Below are 21,875 nucleotides of genomic sequence, written 5' to 3' on the forward strand. Positions count from 1 at the left end.
CTACTTTACAAATAATTCAGTGCATGTAATTCATCCACAAAATAAACCAGTCTATAGCTCATTTGTTAGATCTACATCTATTCAGGCGGGAATGCAAAAAGACAATCCATTTTGTTTTACCTCGGGTTTCGACACTATACCCTTCTGTTTGCTGCAGCAAGAGATGAGTGTTTCCAAGTAACTATTACCCACCATAGAAATAATTGCCTATTCACACTATAGTAAATCTTGCCACGGGTCTTCTCTCTTGCATGCAACGTACCAAGCCATAACACAAATGCAGTCTTGCAACCACGTGGGCAATTCCATACCCTGCTGGCCATTATCGAATTTGTTGAAGCCTAGACTGTCTGAGCATATCCATTCACCGCCTACTTGGTGGATAGGCGGAGCCTCATGACGTCATATGATGTTTACATCACGAATTATTTTAGGATCCTTGTCTGTGATTTTCTCGGCTCCGCCATCGGCGACTTCATTTTACTCTACAAATATCAAAACTATCGCGCTTAGGTATTAAATAATACGGACAAAAATTAGGTAGGGTTAAGTATACACTTGCCAACTTTCATCTTTATCCGATGATTCATCGGCTCTGAATCCCTAGTAGTTCGTAATTCCCTAAACGAAAATAGTTATTGCATTTACATGATTCCTGGGATGTGGTTGGAAGGAATTCTGTCTAACTGGTGAAGACCTGGATTGCCGTATTAAACAACATCGTCATGCTTTTAGAACAGGACAGCTGGCAAATCCTGTATTTATACATAAAAATGATTTAACCACTGTATAGTTTAGAAAAACTCATATGAGCTAATGTTTTGTAATAATGTTGTTAAAGGAAATGCAGTAATATTGCATCCGCTGTAACTGAACATAACCAACTTCTAAATCTTAGTTATTGTCTGTTTAAACCTGGTAGTTACCGTGTTCATAAAATTGTAGGGCAGTACAACGTCAACTTTCAGCGATTGCTTGTTTCACTAATGGCATTTTGAGCGCTCAAGTGTTTATAAGCATTCTCGGTCATTACATGGTTTATCACATAATCTGCTTGTTAATGGCTTTAATCTATGTTCTATAAAGTTTCCTTTTTATGGCTATTTTGTTTATTTTTTTACTTACTTTATACCCCGAAGATGTGAACGGAATACACGGAAGTGCTTGGTACCTTGTCGCTGTCTTTAATTTTATTCTTTGTAGCTGTTTCAAATATATATATATATATATATATATATATATATATATATATATATATATATATATATATAGATAGATAGATAGATAAATAGATAGATAGATAGACAGATAGATAGATGGATATATCGACCATAGTCACCACAAACATTTATTTACAGTAATTCCATTACTGTTATTGTATATAAATGAATATTTTTGACTTTAGTCTATGTGCATGCGTTCCTTTTACTTCGTTTTTTGCATCTGAAGTTGATGTTTTGCTTTACTTGTTTGTATTATTTTGGCCTTTTACATACTACTGCTGCTGTTTTGTTGCAGTTTCATGGTATCACTGGTTATATATAAACCTTATTTTCAGTCCAAGGTCTGTCTTCTGATCATTTTGTCTGCACTTTTGGCCAATAACAGTGCAACGACATCCACCTTTACTATATTCATTGGCCATCATTACAGCATTTTTTCTCTTATTTTAGTGTAGCCTTCTTCCTTTGTTTAGGATTTCCTTGCGAATGTCTTAATTCTCAATTTTCACATTTTCAGTTGCTGACTAGCAGGTAGGCAGTTTGCTCTGCTCACTTCAGGGACTTGTTTTTTTGAAGTCTGCAAACAATTTCCTCATTTGCAGTGCGCTTCTTATAATACACATACTTGAATAATGGAAGTTACCTGGAGATGAAACTGAATATTGAAATAAAAAGCGAAAAACCACAACGGATAAAACGAACCGTACATGTGAGGAATTGGAAGAAAAAAGATCTTGGCCTAAAGATAAACATTAGACAGACACTTGACATTTTATTCGGGAATTTTAACATAACAAACAAATCAATACCAGTACATATAATAACTTGTAATAAAATTAGGTTAATGAAACTTCTTCGCTAACGTGAAAAGCACCATTAGAAAAACTTATTTCTAAAGTCTGAACTAAAAGTCATAATTACCTTTTGAGTTATACTATAGTAATACAAGAGCTTTCCAAATAAAAACCACTTTATCTTCACGTATCTAACACTCTTTCAAAACGACAGTAGTGCTTAACATATATTGAAAATGTATCATAATACTGTACTATAAAGGTCAACCTTAAAACTGATGTTATTTCCGCCTCTTTATTAATTTCTGAAAAACGTATTTCCAAATTATTGTATGTACAGATCTGACTAAGATTATATAAACACATTGTTCTTTGACCTATGTGTAGCCTACAGCATAGCCTACCTTGGGGGAAAGTTAAAGAAATCGGCTCAGTTTGATTGTTATTTTTAAGTTACAAGAGTGACTGAATGAGTGCGCTTTTTCGCCTGTCTACTTTCTATTTAAGGAGAGGGCCTGAGAGTAATGATCCTGGCGTGATGGTGACGATTCTGAAAAGGTCAATCTGTTTTACGAGTTACTCATGCAAGGAAAGGCCTGACATTTGCCTTTCTCTTTTGTACAAAGAAGACTTGATGATGTAAGGTTTCATTCATTCCTGAAATTCATTACAGAGAGGAGAAAATCTCCGAGGTAGGCGAAGGAAGCCAAAATGCAGAAGCTTCCCGTCGCCATGGCTTTTGATTTTAGTGTACCGCTCATATGAATTAATATATGTGTTTATAGTCACAGATCCTGCAGTCAGCAGAAACAAGAAGAGCAGGAAGTTCACGGCCATTTCCTGGTGTGGAGAAAAATACAAAAAAGAGAGGTTATACTATCAATATGGAAGTCATATTTTCATGGGCATTCATTTAGCCAGATATGAACAAAAATTGTTACGAATAATATTATGACAAAAACACAAACGCTACTAATTTGCTTAATACACACCATACTTCCTAACTGGCAACTAGTTCTATACGATAGAAATATCTACTGCACACCAAATCCCTATGGACTTCCTAAATTCCCTCCTCGCTTTACTTCTTGAATATGCTTTTTCATCCGAGCGCCTGACGTGGCCGAAGGAAATATTCCAAGAAAATGCTCTTTGAAAGCTTGAGGTCTCGATCCAACATTCACGGGAATATAGTTGCGACACTCAACAATTCAAACGCCAAGGGTTGTATTCGGCGATTTCATTCATATACCCGTGGAGACCAGACGAGGCCTCTATCTGAGCTCCACAGGTATTATCGACATTGTTTCCCATAGCGGCAACGATCGCTGCCACATTCATAGTTAAACTGTTGAAGCATGGGTAGACACCTTTGTAGAAAACTTTCACGATGCCAGCCGCTTTGTACACCTACACAAAACACTCACCAATAGCATGTTCAACCCCTCTACACACACACACACACACACACAACACACACACACTATGACCATTCATTTCTACTTGCACTCACCCTCTCGCCCTTTCCCTCCATCTATAGGGCTATTTCTACATAATTCTGTCCTCCCAGCACTTCTGAATTGTATTCTCTTTTCATCACCTTTTCATCCTTTGTTCTTTCCAAATAACAGAGCAAACCCAAAACACGCTGGACTCTTCTCATCTACATAAATCCTTCCACAATTCCTATATATCTCCACATTTTTCACCCTTTCCATTCTACTAATGCCACAAACACTAAGTAAACCGTTCATTTCTACAGTGTTCACCTTCTTTCTTTCAAGTCCATTCAATATCCTCTATTCACTTCCCCAGAGGAAAGTTGGTTTAACAATCCTTCACAAATTGGCTTTCATAGAGACTCCAAGTTTCCTTCTCATCTTTGCATACATTCTGCTGCCTTTATTGTCTTCCTAACATCAATCATTATCTTTTATACCAAATACATTTTTGAATCTACTGCTTCCATTCTCCCACTATCCATATTAACATTTTCTACTTCTTCCCAGTTCCAGTTTACCATCATAAACTTAATCTTGTCCATGCTACTCTCAACTTTCCTCTTTTACAAACATGTTATCAGTTTCTCACCAGTTCCTCCGGTCTCTCTTCGCTATCCCCAGTCACTGCTGTTCTGTATGTGAATGCTGGATATTTCACACTCCATTAACAACCCATCTTCTTACTCCACAGTTTTTGCACGCACACCTATGATCTTTCTCTGACTCCTCACATCACTCCATCCATAAAGGTAATGAACAGCCACAGAGACATAACACACCCTTATATTAGCCCCATTTTTAGTTTTCTGTAAAAGAAAACTATTGTGACGGCACTTTTTCTGTCCGCCCTCAGATCTTAAAAACTACTGAGGCTAGAGGGCTGCAAATTGGTATGTTGATTATCCACCCTCCAATCATCAAACATACCAAATTGCAGCCCACTGGCCCGAGTAGTTTTTATCTTATTTAAGGGTAAAGTTAGCCATGATTGTGCATCTGGCGCCGCTGTAAGTGCCAACAACAAAGGCTGAAAGTTTCATGGAACGCAGCTAAGAGTTTCATGGGCCGTGACTGAGAGTTTCATACAGCATTATATGCTGTAGAGAAAATCGATTGCGCCGAAGAAACTTGGTTGCATTTTTTACTTGTATATTATTTTATTTGTGTGATCGCATTTTTCACGATGTCATTCTATATTTGGCTTTGTTGTGCCAATGTCTCTTCCTTTGTAAATATACTCATACGTGTACTCATTTCGCTTGAAAATGTCGGCTAGAGATCGATGAAACGCGTCGCAATGAAGATGAACAGTGTCAACACAAAAGCCACAGTTGTCACTTGGGGATCAATGATTATTCATGAATAAGTAAACTTTTTCTGCTCAGATTTCTTCAGGATGGTCGTGGAAAGATCTCGCGTTGCTGAATGATCTACAAAGTTAGTTTCGATTCTGTCATCCCAGTTACTGTACTCAAACACTGACATCCCTGTTTGAAACATTGGTCCATTAGTCTTTGTTACGTTTCTTGTATGGCTTGATGCCGAGACTGTGCTTCTAAAGAAAGAGCCTAGTCTTATCTTATTGCTCCGACCAAAGGTTAATTCATTGCCTGGTTTGACCTATACTATTTCGGCCTCTTTAATTGAGATAAAAAAGATCCCTACCTCCCTTTTCCGTGTTTACCAATCTTGTGTCTTTCAAGTACCTGGCCAATGTCTCGTTTCGGGTTACGCCCACTGTCCTTCTTCCCTCCTATCTTGCATCCTCCGAGCCGGGCTGAAAAAGGGCTTTATGCTATGAGGTATATATACTCCATATAGAAGTATTTATACCTCCACAGATATGAAGACGATGCGATGATATAGCTGAGAGCAGAGGTGATAGACCTTCCATGTCCAAAATCTGTAAATCAAAATATAAAATGAAGGGAACGTGGAGATTTTCAGTAACTCACCAGAATACTCCTCTGGATATCTGTTGCTCCCATGATGTAACAAACAAGCAGCAAGGGTGTGATGATCAGAGCCGTAGTCAAAACTCCACAAATAAAATAACCGGCATCTATAGTTTCATAAAGGCCTACATTGCCACCTCGGAAAATGCTGACGGCGATGATTACAAAAACCTGTGTAAGAGAATAGGAAAGAGAAAAAAAGTTAAAAATATACTAATGTTGCTGCTTAGTTCTCTGACCTGCTTTTATGCATTCATGCTTAAGGAATTTCCCTTTCCTTCCACACTGACACATGCTGTAACTGTGAACGCATACCGTTCGCTCGGCGGCAAATCCATACGCGCAATAAAACATATGCAAAAAAAATGAGCAGACAACCAACAATAAATTCAAATTCAAATGAAATAGAAATAACAAAAGAAATAGTAGATGGTGAGCTTGAAGAATGGTACAAAAATATAGAGGAAGCAATAAAAAATCATATACCCATAACTAAATACACCACACTTCCACATCCTATTAGTAGTGATAAGTTGAAATTGATACAAAGGCACTACAACAACATCCAAAACACAGTACTTATAACAGGGTGGAACAGCATATTAATGAGAAGATATGTGTCATTACAAGAACAGTTAGTATAAGAAAACTCAAGATTATATCATCAAAATTAGGAAGACCTAATAAAAAACACAGAAATACAGTACAATAACCCAAAACAATTTTGGAACTCCGTGGCAAGACTGATGGGAAGCAAAACTAACACTTCGCCATACATAAAGCATGGGAATGAGAAAATACATGATGACAAGGAGAAGGAATTACTGCACAAGGCCTACTGGCAGGAAATATTCCAGATAAGGCAGGAGGATAACCAAAATTTCGACAACCAACATGAGACAATAGTCAATGAATTTACTGAACAACATAGAAACAGAACAAATCCGCATTATGCAGCTGATATTAGCAGACTCAGTGAAGACTGCCCATTAACAAGGAAAATAGAGTTATGGAAAATCAAAATAATAATTAAAAATTTTAAACACAAAGCACCAGGAAAGAGTGGAATTAACAAGGTCATAATTCAAAATTCACCAGACATTGCATTCGAGAAATTAAGAGAAATATACAACTGGGCTCTCTCAATGGGATATTTTCCAATTATATTTAAGAATGCAATAATGATTTTGATACCCAAACCAGGAAAAGATACTAGTCAGGTAGAGAATTATAGACCAATATCATTACTAGAAGTACCTGGCAAAATATTTGAAAAAATAATTAACAACAGATTAGTGTTGTTCCTAGAAGGTAATCAGCTACACAATAATAATCAATATGGATTTAGAAAAGGAAGAGGGACCCAGATTGCAATAGCAACAATATATGAGAGCATTGCACTGTCACAAAGAAGAAGGTACCTACGTAACCTAGTATGTAGGGATATAACCAAGGCATTTGACAAAGTACGGATACAATGGACTTCAGTACAAAATATTACATCTCAACCTTCCAGACATTTTTGAGAAAATACTATGCAACTTCATCAAAGATCGAACAGCAGCAATCAAGTCACAAAATTACATAGGGAATCCATTCCCGTTACTAATTGGAGTCCCACAAGGATCTATACTCAGTCCAACACTATTTATATACATCAGATATGACTTCACCACCAGAGTACTGTACTGATGTCTGCTTTGCAGGTGATATAACTCAAATAATTATACACCCAGAAAAACGCACTCGAAGAAGGGATCCAACTTTGAAAAGACAAGTAGCACAAAAAACAATGAACCAAATTGAAAGAATAAATCAGTTTGAAAAGAAGTGGAAGATAAAGACAAATAAATCTAAATTCCAACTAGTGTCAGTGTCTGCTTACAAACCTGCACAAATAACGTTAGACCAACAACCGATGAATTTTACTAAAAGCACAAGAATACTAGGAATGCAATTCGGGCAAAGAGGAATATCAAGACACGTGAGAGAAAGGCTAAGAACAGCAAGAACACAAAATACAAAGCTAAAACGATTTAGGAATATGAACACAAATATCAAAATCCATTTCTACAAAAGCCTAATCAGACCAATAATGGAATATCCACCAATACCCACGTGTTTAGCATCGACTTCCAATATAAATGCATTACAAAAATTCCAAAATAAGATACTAAGGTCCGCAGTGAGAAAGAATCAAGAAGATGACGATCTGAATATAGAACAAATACACAAAAAATACAAAGTAGAACCAATTAATCAAAGATTGTACAGACTGGCAACCAACATATGGAGCAAACTAGATCAATGCAACAGTGAATTAACAGAAGAATCGGTAGCAGAAGAGAGAAACCACCCAAACAACACAGACCACAGATGGTGGAGAAGAGTATCTTCATATATTCATCGTGATGAACCTCTGCCATTATATTAATAACAAATGCCTTGTGAAAAAGTAATATTTAGAATTTACTCTGTAGGTATCATGCAAAATCATTATGATAATTAACATCAAGGTTAAAATGAGGAAATTGGAACTTATTTTTTTATTTTATTTTATGTTTTAAATATGATTATACTAATAAGAAATAAAATTCAAAATAAGCAATATGTACAATTTACCATGTTGTTATAATGTAAAATTTTTATTGTATTATGTTACTATTAGAAAAATTGTACCCTTACCTAAATAAAATTGTGGATAAACCACACTTGACATTACTCTTACTAATATTTCACTTTCTAAACTATTCCCTACCATGGTTAGCTAGCTAACTGCCCTCACTCTTCTTTCACCCATCTTACCTATCAGCTAAAAAAAAAAAAAAGTGTTCAAACATTACTGCAATAATACGTCCCTTCTGAACGTCACGTTTGACATTCTAATCTTTTTATGAAATAGTAAGAGTAATGTCATAATTTGAGAGTTCGTTGCGCATACAGCGAATTACGCAGCTAAGAGAAAGGTTCCTGAAATATTGTATCACGGCACCTGCTCCTTTGTTTATTCACTTATTTTATATATATTTGTGGAAAATAAATAACTTTCTTATAACCATCGATTCAAGATAAACTTGTATGAAAAGAAGTTTTAAATACGGAAAAGTGACTCCTTTTTTCACTCATAAGTATACACACAGAAATACACAAGTAATTACTCGAATACACATATTACTTATGTGGTGCGTGTATGTGTTCATAACTAACGTCAAGGAATTCCTCATGTTCTTTTGAGGTACGCTTATCACAAGCGATAAGCGTATAACAAAAATGTGAGGGAAATCAAGCAGCTAAAAGGTGTGTGTGTATATATATATATATATATATATATATATATATATATATATATATATATATATATATATATATATATATATATATATATATATATATATTATATATATATATACATGTGTGTGTGTATGTATATATATATATATATATATATATATATATATATATATATATATATATATATATATATATATATATATATATATATATATATATATATATATATATATATATAGTCACGATGTGTACCAAGTACCTGGTTATTACACAACTAGTCATAAAATCCCAAAAATTTACCTCACTTCAGCCAGATACCTGAACTCTCATAACAATAAAATTACGACTGAGCACACTAAATACACTAAAGGTAACAGTGATCCCTTAAAACTTACATATCACTTGAAAAATCAAACTAAGATTATCAAGGTATGTGTGAGGTATTAGGAATTAAACAAGAAATATACAAGAGAAAAAAGGGCATCACTCCATCAAACAACTATAATTGTTTCCCAGGTCTTAATTCACTTCAGTAAAACTAAAGGGAACAAATCATGTTCATCACTTTGCCTTATGCACACACAGTTAATCATACTCACTGGTGGTCAACAAATGAACACTGTTTAAAAACTTTAAATACAAAAATTTATTTTTAACTTCAAAATTTATAATTAAAATTCACAATCTGAAAAATTTACCATCACTTGAAAACAAAACAAGATTTAATTCATTCTTAAACAAGATTAATTCACAAAACTTTAATTTATCAAGAAATTATGCTAACTAAGCAAAATTTACACTATTAAGAATTACTCAAGATTTGAAAAGGAAATCTTAACAAATGAAAATCAAATCAAGTATGCAATGTTAAAGTATCAAAAATAAGTAAAATGCTAAGTAAATAAATGTTAAATCACCAACACAAAAATTGGCCAAACTTAAGAAATCAAAAACTACAAGAACACACAAAAAGATGCACAAAACAAGAACACACAAAAAAATGCACAAAAGATTTATCAACAATAATTTCACTAAGGCAAAATCTCCCTAACATGTCTTATTATACCATGGTAATAATTACAAGTAAAACTCCACTTTACCTTACACAAGCTTGTGAGAACCTTTGTAAAATTCACAAAAACACACTTTCTATGAGGCGTCTGTTACACTTCTAACACACTTTTCTAACGATCAGATCTCAAAAAGGAATATTATTACTAGTGACCACAAATAAATATTATAAATTTTACTCTCTTTTGAAGGAAGAGAAGGATAAGAGAAAGAGAGAGATCCCAACCAACTAACTCCTACAGGGTCTCTTACAACAATGAAAGCCTCCCAGACTCTACTTTAAAAGAAATCTATGTTGCCCTGAGAGATTTTGGGAACGTGACACACTCTGGGTCAAAGAGGGCTCTTTAGCCTGACAGCACACATCTTTTTTAAAGACAGGGATTTCCTGCCTGCACAGTTGTTCAAACAACAGGTTTTTGGGGTAACCATGTTATCTAAACCTGTCATTCCATATCTCTTTTAATGACAGTTTAAGTGAATTGAGAAACAAACCTTCGCAAAAGGGGGTTTTACTCTTGCCTCAGTCAACAAATATTACCTAGACCTGTCACCTCATCTCTCTTTTGATGACAGCTAAATGGATTGGGGACTTCCTTTCATGACCGGGGAACACTTGGCTATCACCTGAATACACAATAGCCAACCAGCTGTGTAAACATGATCCTAAGGGCAAAAAAAAAAATCACACAGTCAAACTAACCCTTTTAAGATCTGACACTTGGTATTTCAGCAATCAGCATTATCACACAACACAAGACAAACATAAGAGAAAAACACAGAAAAGATATATATTATAAAGCCATATCATTATAATATATATGTATATATATATATATATATATATATATATATATATATATATATATATATATATATATATATATATATATATATATATATATATATATATATGTAGAATCTACTGGTCACTTTTAATAGACACATATGTAATTCTAATAGCCACAATGCCCTCTTATTTCTCGAATTCTTGGCGCTTTTTTGGATATGCTTGTAACTATAAGCCGAAAATATCCAGACGGAAGAAATTGAAGAGCCATTCACAGGCTCTTCAATTTCTTCCGTCTGGATATTTTCGGCTTTGTAGTTACAAGCATATCCAAAAAAAAAAGAATAATTAAGAGGGCATTGTGGCATTAGAATTACATACATATATACATATATATATATATATATATATATATATATATATATATATATATATATATATATATATATATATATATATATATATAAAAGCTCATAGGTCACAGGTATTTTATGAATTACAATACACAGTAGATGTTTGATTAATCTTCTTCTTCTTCTTCTTCCCAGCTTGTTCCCATTTTTATATGGGGTCGCCGTTTCGGATGAGCTGTTTCCATCTATTTCTATCCTGTGCTTCTGCCTCATCAATTCCTTCTCACGGGTCTCCCCTCACACAGTCCTTCCATCTCTTTCTTGGTCTCCCTCTTCTTCTTCTTCCCTGGACCTCCATCCCCATAGTATGTCTACCAACGTGGTCCTCATCTCTTCTCAACAGGTGTCCATACCATCTCAGCCTCCCTCCTGCACTTTCTTTGATATTTCCACCACCTTAGTAAACCCCTAATGTAATCATTTGGATCCTATCCTCTCTCGTCACCCCAGCCATCCATCTAAGCATTCTCATTTCTGCCACATCCATCTTCTTCTCCTCTGTCTTTCTCAAGCTTGCTGTTTCCGTGCCATATATCATTGCTGTTCTTACCACCGTCTTATGAAATTTTCCTTTTAACCTCAGCGGTACTCTTTTGTCACAAAGAACTCCAGAGGCCGCTCTCCAGTTGTTCCAGCCTGCCTGTACCCGATGTTTTACCTCTTCTTCCATACGTCCTCCAGCATTAATAAGGATCCCAAATACTTAAAGTTTTCAACTCTCTTTATTGATTCTAGTAGATGTTTGATTAATAAGTATGACTAAAGGCATTGGGAAGAACCTTGAGAGAATATTTAGCTGGTGTCTGGCATGTATCCTGATTAGTAAAACTGTATACATGAGGAATGCGTCAGATATGCTTGAGATGTGAGGACTTCCCTGCCTAGCGACCAGACTTTGTGAGTTTGTTCGCTGGAAGTGTCCAGGTTCCAGATAATTCGTTCATATGTGTGTTTTTTTTTGGGGGGGTGGGGCAGAGCCCCAGGGTGTGAAGGGATTAGTTATCAAACAATTTGTCATGAGAAGATCAACGCCGAATATTATTAGACGCCTTCGGTGAAGGTTCTATGGTTTGAGACCTGTCCATTAAGATTGTGAACATTGCTGTTTGGAGGTAGGAAACATTTTAGATTTCCCAAACTGTAGATTGTTCTTTTCATTTAACATATATCTCACTTGTGTCAAGCATTTTCTACATTGTGTGTACTATATGAGTAATGTGGGAGGAATTCCCGTATCTTTATTTTTATGCATTTGTTTAACAAGGGTTTTATTTGACTCCTTCAGATGTGTTGCTGAGGAAGAGGTTAAGATGTACTCATTGGGAATGTACTGGGCTCTGACTTATTTTGTCCTATTGTGGCAAAACTATTTAGAGAGAATAATTAGTTGAATATGGTGGACTTTAATATGTTTGATCAATTGGTGAACATTAGTATTCCATTTTATTTCATTTGTTTCTTGCAATCCAGTTATGTTAGATTACTGTCAAATAAATTATTTTGGGTAATGCCTGTTTTGCTGTAGACCTGAGAGAGAGAGAGAGAGAGAGAGAGAGAGAGAGAGAGAGAGAGAGAGAGAGAGAGAGAGAGAGAGAGAATGTGTGCGTGTGTGTAGGAATGTACGAAGCCAGTAGCCACTTGGATGTGGTCACTATCTAGCTACCAATAGAGGGTACTCCTTGACTGATAGAAAAGGTAAGCATGGGATTTACTCTCACTTGGGCAACAGGTTTTGGTGGCAAGCAGGAACTACACTTGTGTATATTATAGTGTTTAGGTACACTCTGAAGAGATTTATCTTACGAGGAATTGAGATTTGTAAGTATTAGGGTGTGCCTTTTGGTTGGTATACGTGACTCTTTGCTGGCTCAGGAAATTTCTTTACTCAGGCAAGTGCCAACTGTTGACTGAGTTCAGTTGCATTGGGGGTTTATGTCGCTGGTGTTGAGTGAGTGTGTTTGAAAGATCGAGAAGTGTTTTTGTTATTTTTCAGGTTAGCTACGTATTTTGCTGCCATTGTAGTAAGAAGGGGTTACGTGAGTGTTACTGTGGCTTTTTCTTGTTAGTTACTGGTAATGGGGGCTAATTAAGGGGGAGTTCTGTTGCTTTGTGATTGCATCAGGAAGACAGTGGGTGGAACTTTCATTAGGGAACAGTGACGATCTTATGACATCATAGAGCGCTTGCTCATTTTATTCCGGAGTTGGTGTGATGCTGTTATCGCGTTCTCTCTGCAAACCCATTTTCTTTTGGGTGGACTTAAGTATTTTGAGTGTTTGGGAAAATTTCTGGTTATCAATCACAGTGGTGTTTAGAATTTTTTTTCTTAATTGTTCACATCTGCGGTTAGGGTTACTTCATTGTTCACATTTGGCATTTAGAATTTGATGTAATGGTTCTCATTTGCATTAGTGTTGGGGGTTTGCTGAATTTTTAACGAGTTTTTTTTTTTTTTACATTTCTCCTTTCTCTTTCTACCTTTGTGGAGTTATATGAAGTTGAGATCAGGTCGAGTACTTGGAACTTGGAGGATTATCCATTCGGATACTACTGTATAATGGGCTAACGAAGATAAGGATAAAGTGACAATGTTGCACAAATTTACATCTGTAAACACAGGAGTTCCACCTTTTCGAGGGCTGGTTGATGGCGTTTTTCCAGTTCCTCTCGAAATTTTTATAGAGGGGGTGTCGAATTTTTTAGTTGGCAAGAAAATAACGGATGGGGTAGAAGCTTTCTATGAAGTAAAAGGCTTCCTTAGTTTAGATAAAGGGGATATCGGACAGTGTTGCCGGAGTCATCACTCTTTGAAGTGTAGGACCTGGGACGATCTTAAGGATTTTTTGAGAGCGTCAAATGGAACAGCTGGAGCCAGCGATGCAGTTCGAGACCTCAGATCTCTTTTCAAGGTCCGTAAAGGCCATGATTCGCTGGTCACATTTAGTGCCAGATGTTTTGATGCTGCAAGGGATTTTTGAAGAAGTTGAGAATTCTGGTTGGGTAAATGGAGACTATTATGACAGAAAATCTTGAGAAACTAATGCAATATTCATGGATTCTGAATGACTTTCCTGATGCTATCATAAATAGTTTTGATATGGAGATAGAAAGGGGTCGGATGAAACTTTACCGTTCTCTCAAGTTCGTAAGCACATGTCGAAATGCCCTACAGTAGATAGCTCCTTTTTTGGATTGGATGCTGAAATCTTCCAGGGCTATTGTAAAGCATCATGATTCTGATTCCACAATTATGAGGTTATGTGCCAAGACAGAGGATGATAAGTCTTCTGCGAGTTCAGGATCTCAGGGCGTTGTTATAATTGTAATAGGCAGGGCCATGCTAAGAAGTTTTGTGGTGAAATATTTTGGTGCTTGCAAGTCTGCATATCACGGTTGGTGGTTTTGCCCGCTTCTTAAACAGAATGAGTCAAGAAGCACTCCTCAGAGTGCTGGTCTGGTGGGTAGGAGAACTTTAAGGGCGTTTTTCGGGAGCCTCTAGGAACCGACAGAATTTTTGGAGTACCAAGCAGTAGAAGGGGAAGAGATAAAAGGAGTTGTTTCTTGCGATACAGGACTTCTGGGTGAGCCCTCTGAGCCGAAACCAGTGGTAAAAGAGTCTGTGTATGGGGTTGATGTGAATATCTTTATAGATACAGGCACCTCTATTAATTTGATGAACTATGAGTTGTTCTGAACGATGTTTTCCTATTGTTCTTTGAGGCCTGCTCAAGAGACAGTATGTGATGTGCAAGCAAATAGGTTACAGGTCTTGGGGTACGTAAATGTGTTTATCTCTTGGGGGTAGAACTTTTACAGAGCCATTTTTGGTTATTCAAGGGGCTGCTTTGGGGAATACGTTGTTACTGGGTCATCCAGCGTGTCGGCGACACAAAATCTCAGTTCATACAGGGGTGTGTGGTATAACTGTTGGAGTACCTGGTGTTTTTGTACTTTACGAGGAAATGGATATACGTAGAGTGGATGATGATAAAGGATCGGGTGTACATGAGGATTTGCGGGTGGATTCTGAACATGTTTCTGTAGGCAGGAAGTATTATAAGGGGATTTTGTTGGATGATGTGGTTCTAGGTCCTGGTATGGTTTCTATGGTGAAAGTTCGAGTGAGAGGTGTACATAAGCCCAGGCAGGTGTGTGTGTGAATGAATGTAGTGAAAAGATGAAAGGGGTAGTGTGTATAGTTGCTATAAGCAATGTATCGAGTTTCAGGGGATACTTGGGTGGAGTTGCTAGGCTGTAATAATTTAGTTCAGAACTATCAGAAGGGTACTTATGCAGTCGGTTTTGTTGACTGGGTTGATGAAGCTAATTCAGTTGCTATTGTTGGGGACATGTGTGAATTTTCAGAAGCAGGCTAGGAGACAGGTTTTTAGGGATCATTTAGCCAATGCTGATTTTAAAGAATATCATATATTGAGGGTGTGGAAGATATGTTCTGGCTGAGTTTGTGGACACAGTCGAACTTAAAGGGCATAAGTTAGGGTTAACAGATGTGTTAGAAATCAAGGTTCATTTAGAGGGTAAGACTAAGCCTGTTTTCGTCCCTTCATATAGGATTTCTTCTAAGATTAGAGAACAGGTAGAGCAAGAGGTTAATAAGTGGGAGGAGGAAGGCATTGTTAGGCCCAGTTCCTCGAATTTAATTTTCCATTGTTAGCAGTGCCCAAGAAGGATGGTTCGTCTAGGTTTGCGTGGACTTTAGGAAGTTGAATGAGAAAACCATTCCTGATCGTTACCCTGTGGTGTGTTTGCCAGATTTATTTGTTGAGAATTGGGTCCAGAATATTTATTCTTCAATTGATCTGATGCAGGGGTACTTGCAAGTACTGCTTAGTGAGGAGAATCACAAATACACAGCGTTTTCTTTGCCGTAGGGACATTATGAGTTCACATGGATGCCGTTTGGTTTATCAGGTAGTCCTATGACATTTACGAGGCTTATGAATACAGTTTTGCATGGCTTGCCCTGGAAATCCATTTTTGTGTATATGGATGACATCTTGGTTGCCAATGATTCTGTAGAAGAACATCTAGAGGTTCTTAGGGAAGTTTTTAGGAGGCTTAGGTTAGCGGGTTTGAAGATAAAATTAGCTAAGTGTAATTTTCATGTCATTTCTAGAGAGTGGATTAGAGTGAATGAGGATAAAGTTAGGGTAATTGTAGATTTTCCTACTCCCAAGAGTAAGAAACAGATTCGGTCTTTCTTGGGCATGGCTGGATTTTTCCATAAGTTTGTGAAAGGTTTTTCTACATTAGCATCTCCTTTGACAGATGTCCTGAGGGATGATGTGCAGTTTGTATGGGGTGATGGACAGCAGTCAGCCTTTCAGAATATTAAGGATGCTTTAGTTAATCCCCCAGTGTTGAAGTTTCCTGATTTGGAATGCCCTTTCCCTTTGGTGACAGATGCCAGTTACGAGGGCACAGGGGCCTGCCTTATGCAGAAGTTCAATGGAAGACTCTATCCAATTGCATTTTACAGTAGGAAGTTTAAGACATGGGATAGTAATGAACGGCTATGGTTGGTAGTGGACAAAGAGGACTTTGCCGTAGTGTCTAGTTTTGTTCATTTTAAGATGTTATTGATGGGCAATCAAGTAGAAGTTCTTACAGATCATAAGCCATTGTTGGATCTTTTCAATAAGCCGGATCTGTCTCCTAAAAGAACTAGGTGGTATTTGACAATCAGGGATTTTGATGCCAAGGTCAGGTATATAGAGGATAGACATAATGTTGTAGCGGACGCCCTTAGTAGCAGTTTTTCTGATTTGGTTGGTTCTCATGTATGTTATGTATCTGGAGATTACATGGACTGGGATATTAGTTTAGTAGAATCTAAACAGCATGAGGATGAGGTTGCCAAAGGCAAAAGCGTTTCTTAAAGGGGAATTAGGAAGGGTTATAAGTTGCCTTTTGCAGGTCTTGAATTAGAGGGTAATTTGTTAGTTAGTAAGATTAGATACAGACTGAGAAATGGTGAGGATAAGGGTGATACAATGCAAATAGTTGTCCCTAGGAGTTTAGTACCTATGGTTCTGCATATTGTTCATTGTAGGTCTGGCAGTTTGCATTTGGGTATTGAGAAGGTGCGTCATAATATACGGGGACAATTCTTTTGGAAAAATATGCTCGAGTCAGTGGAAGATTTTGTGAGAGGTTGTTTAGTTTGTAATGCGTGTAAGCCATCGAGGGCCGTTTCTTGTAAACTGGGTTCATTTTCTATTCCCAGTAGACAGTTTTCTAGGGTCCATATGGACATTATCTACAATTTCTGTGAATCTAGTTACAGCCATAGGCACCTGATGGTGGTTGTTGACAAATTAACTAGGTTTGTAGAAATTTTTCCTTTGACACATAAAACAGTGGAGGAGGTGGCAGTCACATTTTTTCCTGGATATATTTGTTGTTATGAGGTTCCTGAGGTGCTGATTACAGATAATGGGGAGAATTTGTGAACAAGACGTTAGTGTCTTGCAGATGTAATGGGCATTCAGAAAGTCACTATTATTCCCTATAGACCAGAAGCTAATGGGTTATGTGAACAGGCAAATAGGAAGGTGATTGAGGCTCTCAGAATTACTGTAGGGGGCAATGATGTAAAATGGGATCGATATATTCCATAGGTTCGGCATAGCATCAATTCTGTGGTTAGTATGGATGGATGTATGATATTTAGGGCCCAGGCACTGGGGCCAACAAGGCCATTCAGCGCGTTGGAAAGAAAATATTAAAGTCTCATGAAGAAATGATTAATAAATAAAATGAAGCCCTAAAGTTTAATGAATGATGTGCTATATACATAAAAAAATTAATGTCATTAAAATTCTACTTGATGCAATAAATTATTAAATAAAATTAAATATCGTTTAAACTACGTATTCCATCGGGTGATGATACAGTTAAATTGCTGATCTCTACTGCTAAAGAGAGATATGTGCATCTTGCTAAGAATCTTGAGTTGAAAACTCAGGCTATGGTTGACAGGAGCAACTCAAAGCCAGATAGAGTTAAAGTTGCTGTGGGGGATAGGGGTTTTGTGAAAATAAATGTTAGGAATCTGCTGAATTATAAGCTAAGTCTTAAATTTGAGGGTCCTTTTCGGGTTGTAGAAGTAAAGAAGGGGAATAGATTTGTTGTTCAGGATGAAAATACAGGAGTGTTTTGGTTGACGCATATATCTAAAATTAAAAAGACAGACTAAGTGGAATCTTGTGGGTTAATTCCTGTAATGTACTGTTGTTTCTGATAAATTTTTTTTTCCATTTTGTTTTTTTAATGGGTTTTAAAGGTGTGTGATTTCTAGTTTTTTTTTAACTGGGGAGGACGTCTGTCCATAGAGTTATACAAATCTTTAATGGTCCAAGTTCAGTTTTTGTTTTTTGCTGTTTTTTTTCTGCATAAGTACAGCAGTTCGGAATAGTTTATTTTTTTTGTTTGTTGAAATAATATCTGAGAGGGGAAAACTTAATTAAATTAGGCGCAAAATACTGTAGAGTTTTATAGATACATAGTTTCTCTTCTTTATTTATTTGTTTTTTTTCTTGTTTTGGGATCTGGTAACTTATAAAGTAGTTTCTTTCCTTCGTTTTTTTTTAGATGCCGAAGTTTCGTCTGCTCATGGCTTTAGGGGTCATGGCATGGGCTAATGCTTTAGTGAGGTTAGGCCCAGTGTTATTATAGAAGAAGAATATGATGTGATGTGTGGTTGTCATCTGATGTGGTAACTTTGAGTATAGAGTTTAAGGATATAGGTTCAGCAAGGGATGAGCTTGAAACATCCCTGAATAAAGTTCAGTCGCCACTGTTAATTGGAGCCATTCTGGTCATAGGAACACTTGCTAGTATATCAATTGCTAATTTGGTGAAAATTGAACAGGTATCGGCAGAATTAGCTAGACAAGGTAAAACTTTGATGACTTCACCAGATAGTATTGAGAAATTACAAAAGGGTTTTGAGACATTAAGGACATGTTTAAATGGGTTATTGGTCACAGTTGATAGGAATGGGGAGACTTAGATGTTATTATAGTTTTGTTTTCTTGTCAAACTACCTTGTTGAATATTGAGAAAGAGGCAGAATCCCTATTATTGGAATTTCAAATACAGGTTAAGGCGGTGGTTGCGAATTTTTGGATATTTTACCTCTCCCGTCTTTAGAAATGACTTTGATGAATGCAGCATACCTGCATGGTTCACAGGTAATTTGTACTGGGGAGAATTTGTATTATTATTATGGGATTTTGAAGGTAAAAGTGTCTGATAGGGGTTGCTTGTGGAAGTTCCAGTTGGTAACTTGAAATAGTTTCATAGTTATATCATATGACCTTTCCTTAGTGGTTTTAATGGTTTGGTAATAGTATGGAATAGTGAGGAGACTATGTACCTTTTGGGGGACCAGTTTCAATCCTTGGCTGTTAACTATAAGTCAGGATGTGTTTTAGTTCATGATAGATATGTTTGTGACAGTGGTATCTTAACTCTCATAAATGTTGACTGGTTAGGATGTGAGATGTTAGTACATAACCAGACTCCTTCTGACTGCTTCTTCTACAAGGATCCTGTCTCTTTGTGTAGACTGGTCACGCCAAAATTTCGAGTTCTGGGCAAGAGTGTCTTCAGCTCTACTACGCGTATCTTCATGCAGCATCTTCATGGGGAACATCAAGTTGTTCCAGTGCCGCCTTTAAGGTGGTGTGATTGCCACAATTCCACCACTTCCTCCAATGCTGGAAGATGAACCTTTCCCCATGCTGAATCAGTACCTCCTCATTGCTACTTTATCGGTGATTGGGGCATTTGTCGTCATACTTTTCGTGAAATGGTGTATTTCTCTTGCACGAAAAACAATGTGTGAGTAAACCATCACCTGAATATCAGCCTGCTAGCGGTGTGGCTGTTCATTTAGTCACAAATCTGGCAGATAATTATTGCTATTTCCCTAATGCTGGGGGCAGCAGTTCTTTGCGGTGGCCGAGCATCTGAAAAGCTCATAGGTCACAGATATTTTATGAATTACAATACACAGTAGATATTTGATTGATAAGTGTGGCTAAAGGCATTGGGAAGAACCTCGAGAGAATGTTTAGCTGGTGTCTGGCATGTATCCTGATTAGTAAAACTTTATATGTGTGGAATGCTTCAGATATTCTTGAGACGTGAGAACATCCCCGCCTAGTGACAAGACTTTGTAAGTTTGTTCACCAGAAATGTGCAGGTTCCAGATAATTAATTTTTTGGGGCAGAGTCCCAGGGTGTGAAGGGATTAGTTATCAAACAAGATGTCATTCGAGGATCATCACCAAATATTATTAAAGGCCTTTGGGGAAGGCTCTGTGGTTTGAGACCTGTCCATTAAGATTGCGAACATTGCTGTTTGGAGGTAGGAAACATTTTAGATTTCCCAACATGTAGATTGTTCTTTTCATTTAACATAATCTCACTTGTGTCAAGCATTTATCGTATTGTGTGTATTTTATAAGTAACATCGGAGGAATTCCCATATCTTTATTTTTATGCATTTGTTTAGCAAGGGTTTTATTTGACTTCTTCAGATGTTTCACTGAGGAAGAGGTTGAGATGTACTCATTGGGAATGTACTGGACTTTGACTTATTTTGACCTATTGTGGAGAAACTATTTAGAGAGAATAATTAGTTGAATATGGTGGACTTTAATATGTTTGATCAACTGGTGAATATTAGTATTCCATTTTATTTCATCTCTTGTTTCTTTCAATCCAGTTATGTTATATTATTGTTAAATAAATTATTTTGGGTAATGCTTGTTTTGCTGTAGACCTTAGAGAGGGAGAGAGAGAGAGAATGCGTGTGTGTGTATATATGAATGTACGAACCCAGTAGCCACTTGGATGCGGTCACTATCTAGCTATCAATAGAAGGTACTTCTTGACTGATAGAAAAGGGAAGCATGGGATTTGCTCTCGGTTGGGCAACACACACACACACACACACACACACACACACACATATATATATATATATATATATATATATATACATATATATATATATATATATATATATATATATATATATATATATATATATATATATATATATATATATATATATATATATATATATATATATATATATATATATATATATACAGTATGTATGGAGCATCACAGCGAAGTTTTTTATTTATACTTCATGACTGAGCCTTGAGAGATAAGGACAATTCAAGAAACTGGAAGTTGCTGTACAACAGTAGATACCTCAACTGCATTAGATTTTAATGAGTATATATATATAAATATATATATATATATATATATATATATATATATATATATATGTGTGTGTGTGTGTGTGTGTGTGTCCTGTATATATACATATATATTATACACATGCACATATATATATATATATATATATATATATATATATATATATATATATATATATATATATATATATATATATATATGTATATATATATATACATATATATATATATATATATATATATATAATATATATATATATATATATATATATATATATATATATATATATATATATATATATATATAAAGCTTTTTTAGGTCACAAGTATTTTATGAATTACAATACACAATGGATGTTTAATTAATAAGTGTGGCAAAAAACATTCAGAAAAAACCTTGAGAGGATGTTTAGCTGTTATCTGTCTCATTTTCTAAGTAAAACTGTTATTTCAGGTATTCTCAAGACATGGGAACTCACCACATGACTCCATGAGTGTTTGCCGGAAATGTCCAGGTTCCAGTATAGGTGTGTGTATATCCGTTTCTTTTGGGCGGAGTCCCAGGGTGTGA

At 36.2% G+C, this 21,875-nt stretch overlaps 1 protein-coding gene across 1 annotated transcript in view; it reads right to left on the bottom strand.

Annotated features, from left to right (window-relative positions):
• Positions 1 to 1,982: 1,982 nt before the first annotated feature.
• The window catches only part of LOC136837233 (protein snakeskin-like), a 42,776-nt gene continuing 22,883 nt past the window's right edge, over positions 1,983 to 21,875 (bottom strand). Inside the window, 3 exon segments of the mRNA XM_067101972.1 lie at positions 1,983 to 2,764; positions 2,766 to 2,857; positions 5,475 to 5,645. Coding sequence (XP_066958073.1) covers positions 2,665 to 2,764; positions 2,766 to 2,857; positions 5,475 to 5,645 — 363 coding nt within the window. The 3' untranslated portion in view covers positions 1,983 to 2,664.

The sequence above is a fragment of the Macrobrachium rosenbergii genome, chromosome 58 (genome assembly GCF_040412425.1).
Source record: "Macrobrachium rosenbergii isolate ZJJX-2024 chromosome 58, ASM4041242v1, whole genome shotgun sequence".
NCBI lineage: Eukaryota > Metazoa > Arthropoda > Malacostraca > Decapoda > Palaemonidae > Macrobrachium > Macrobrachium rosenbergii.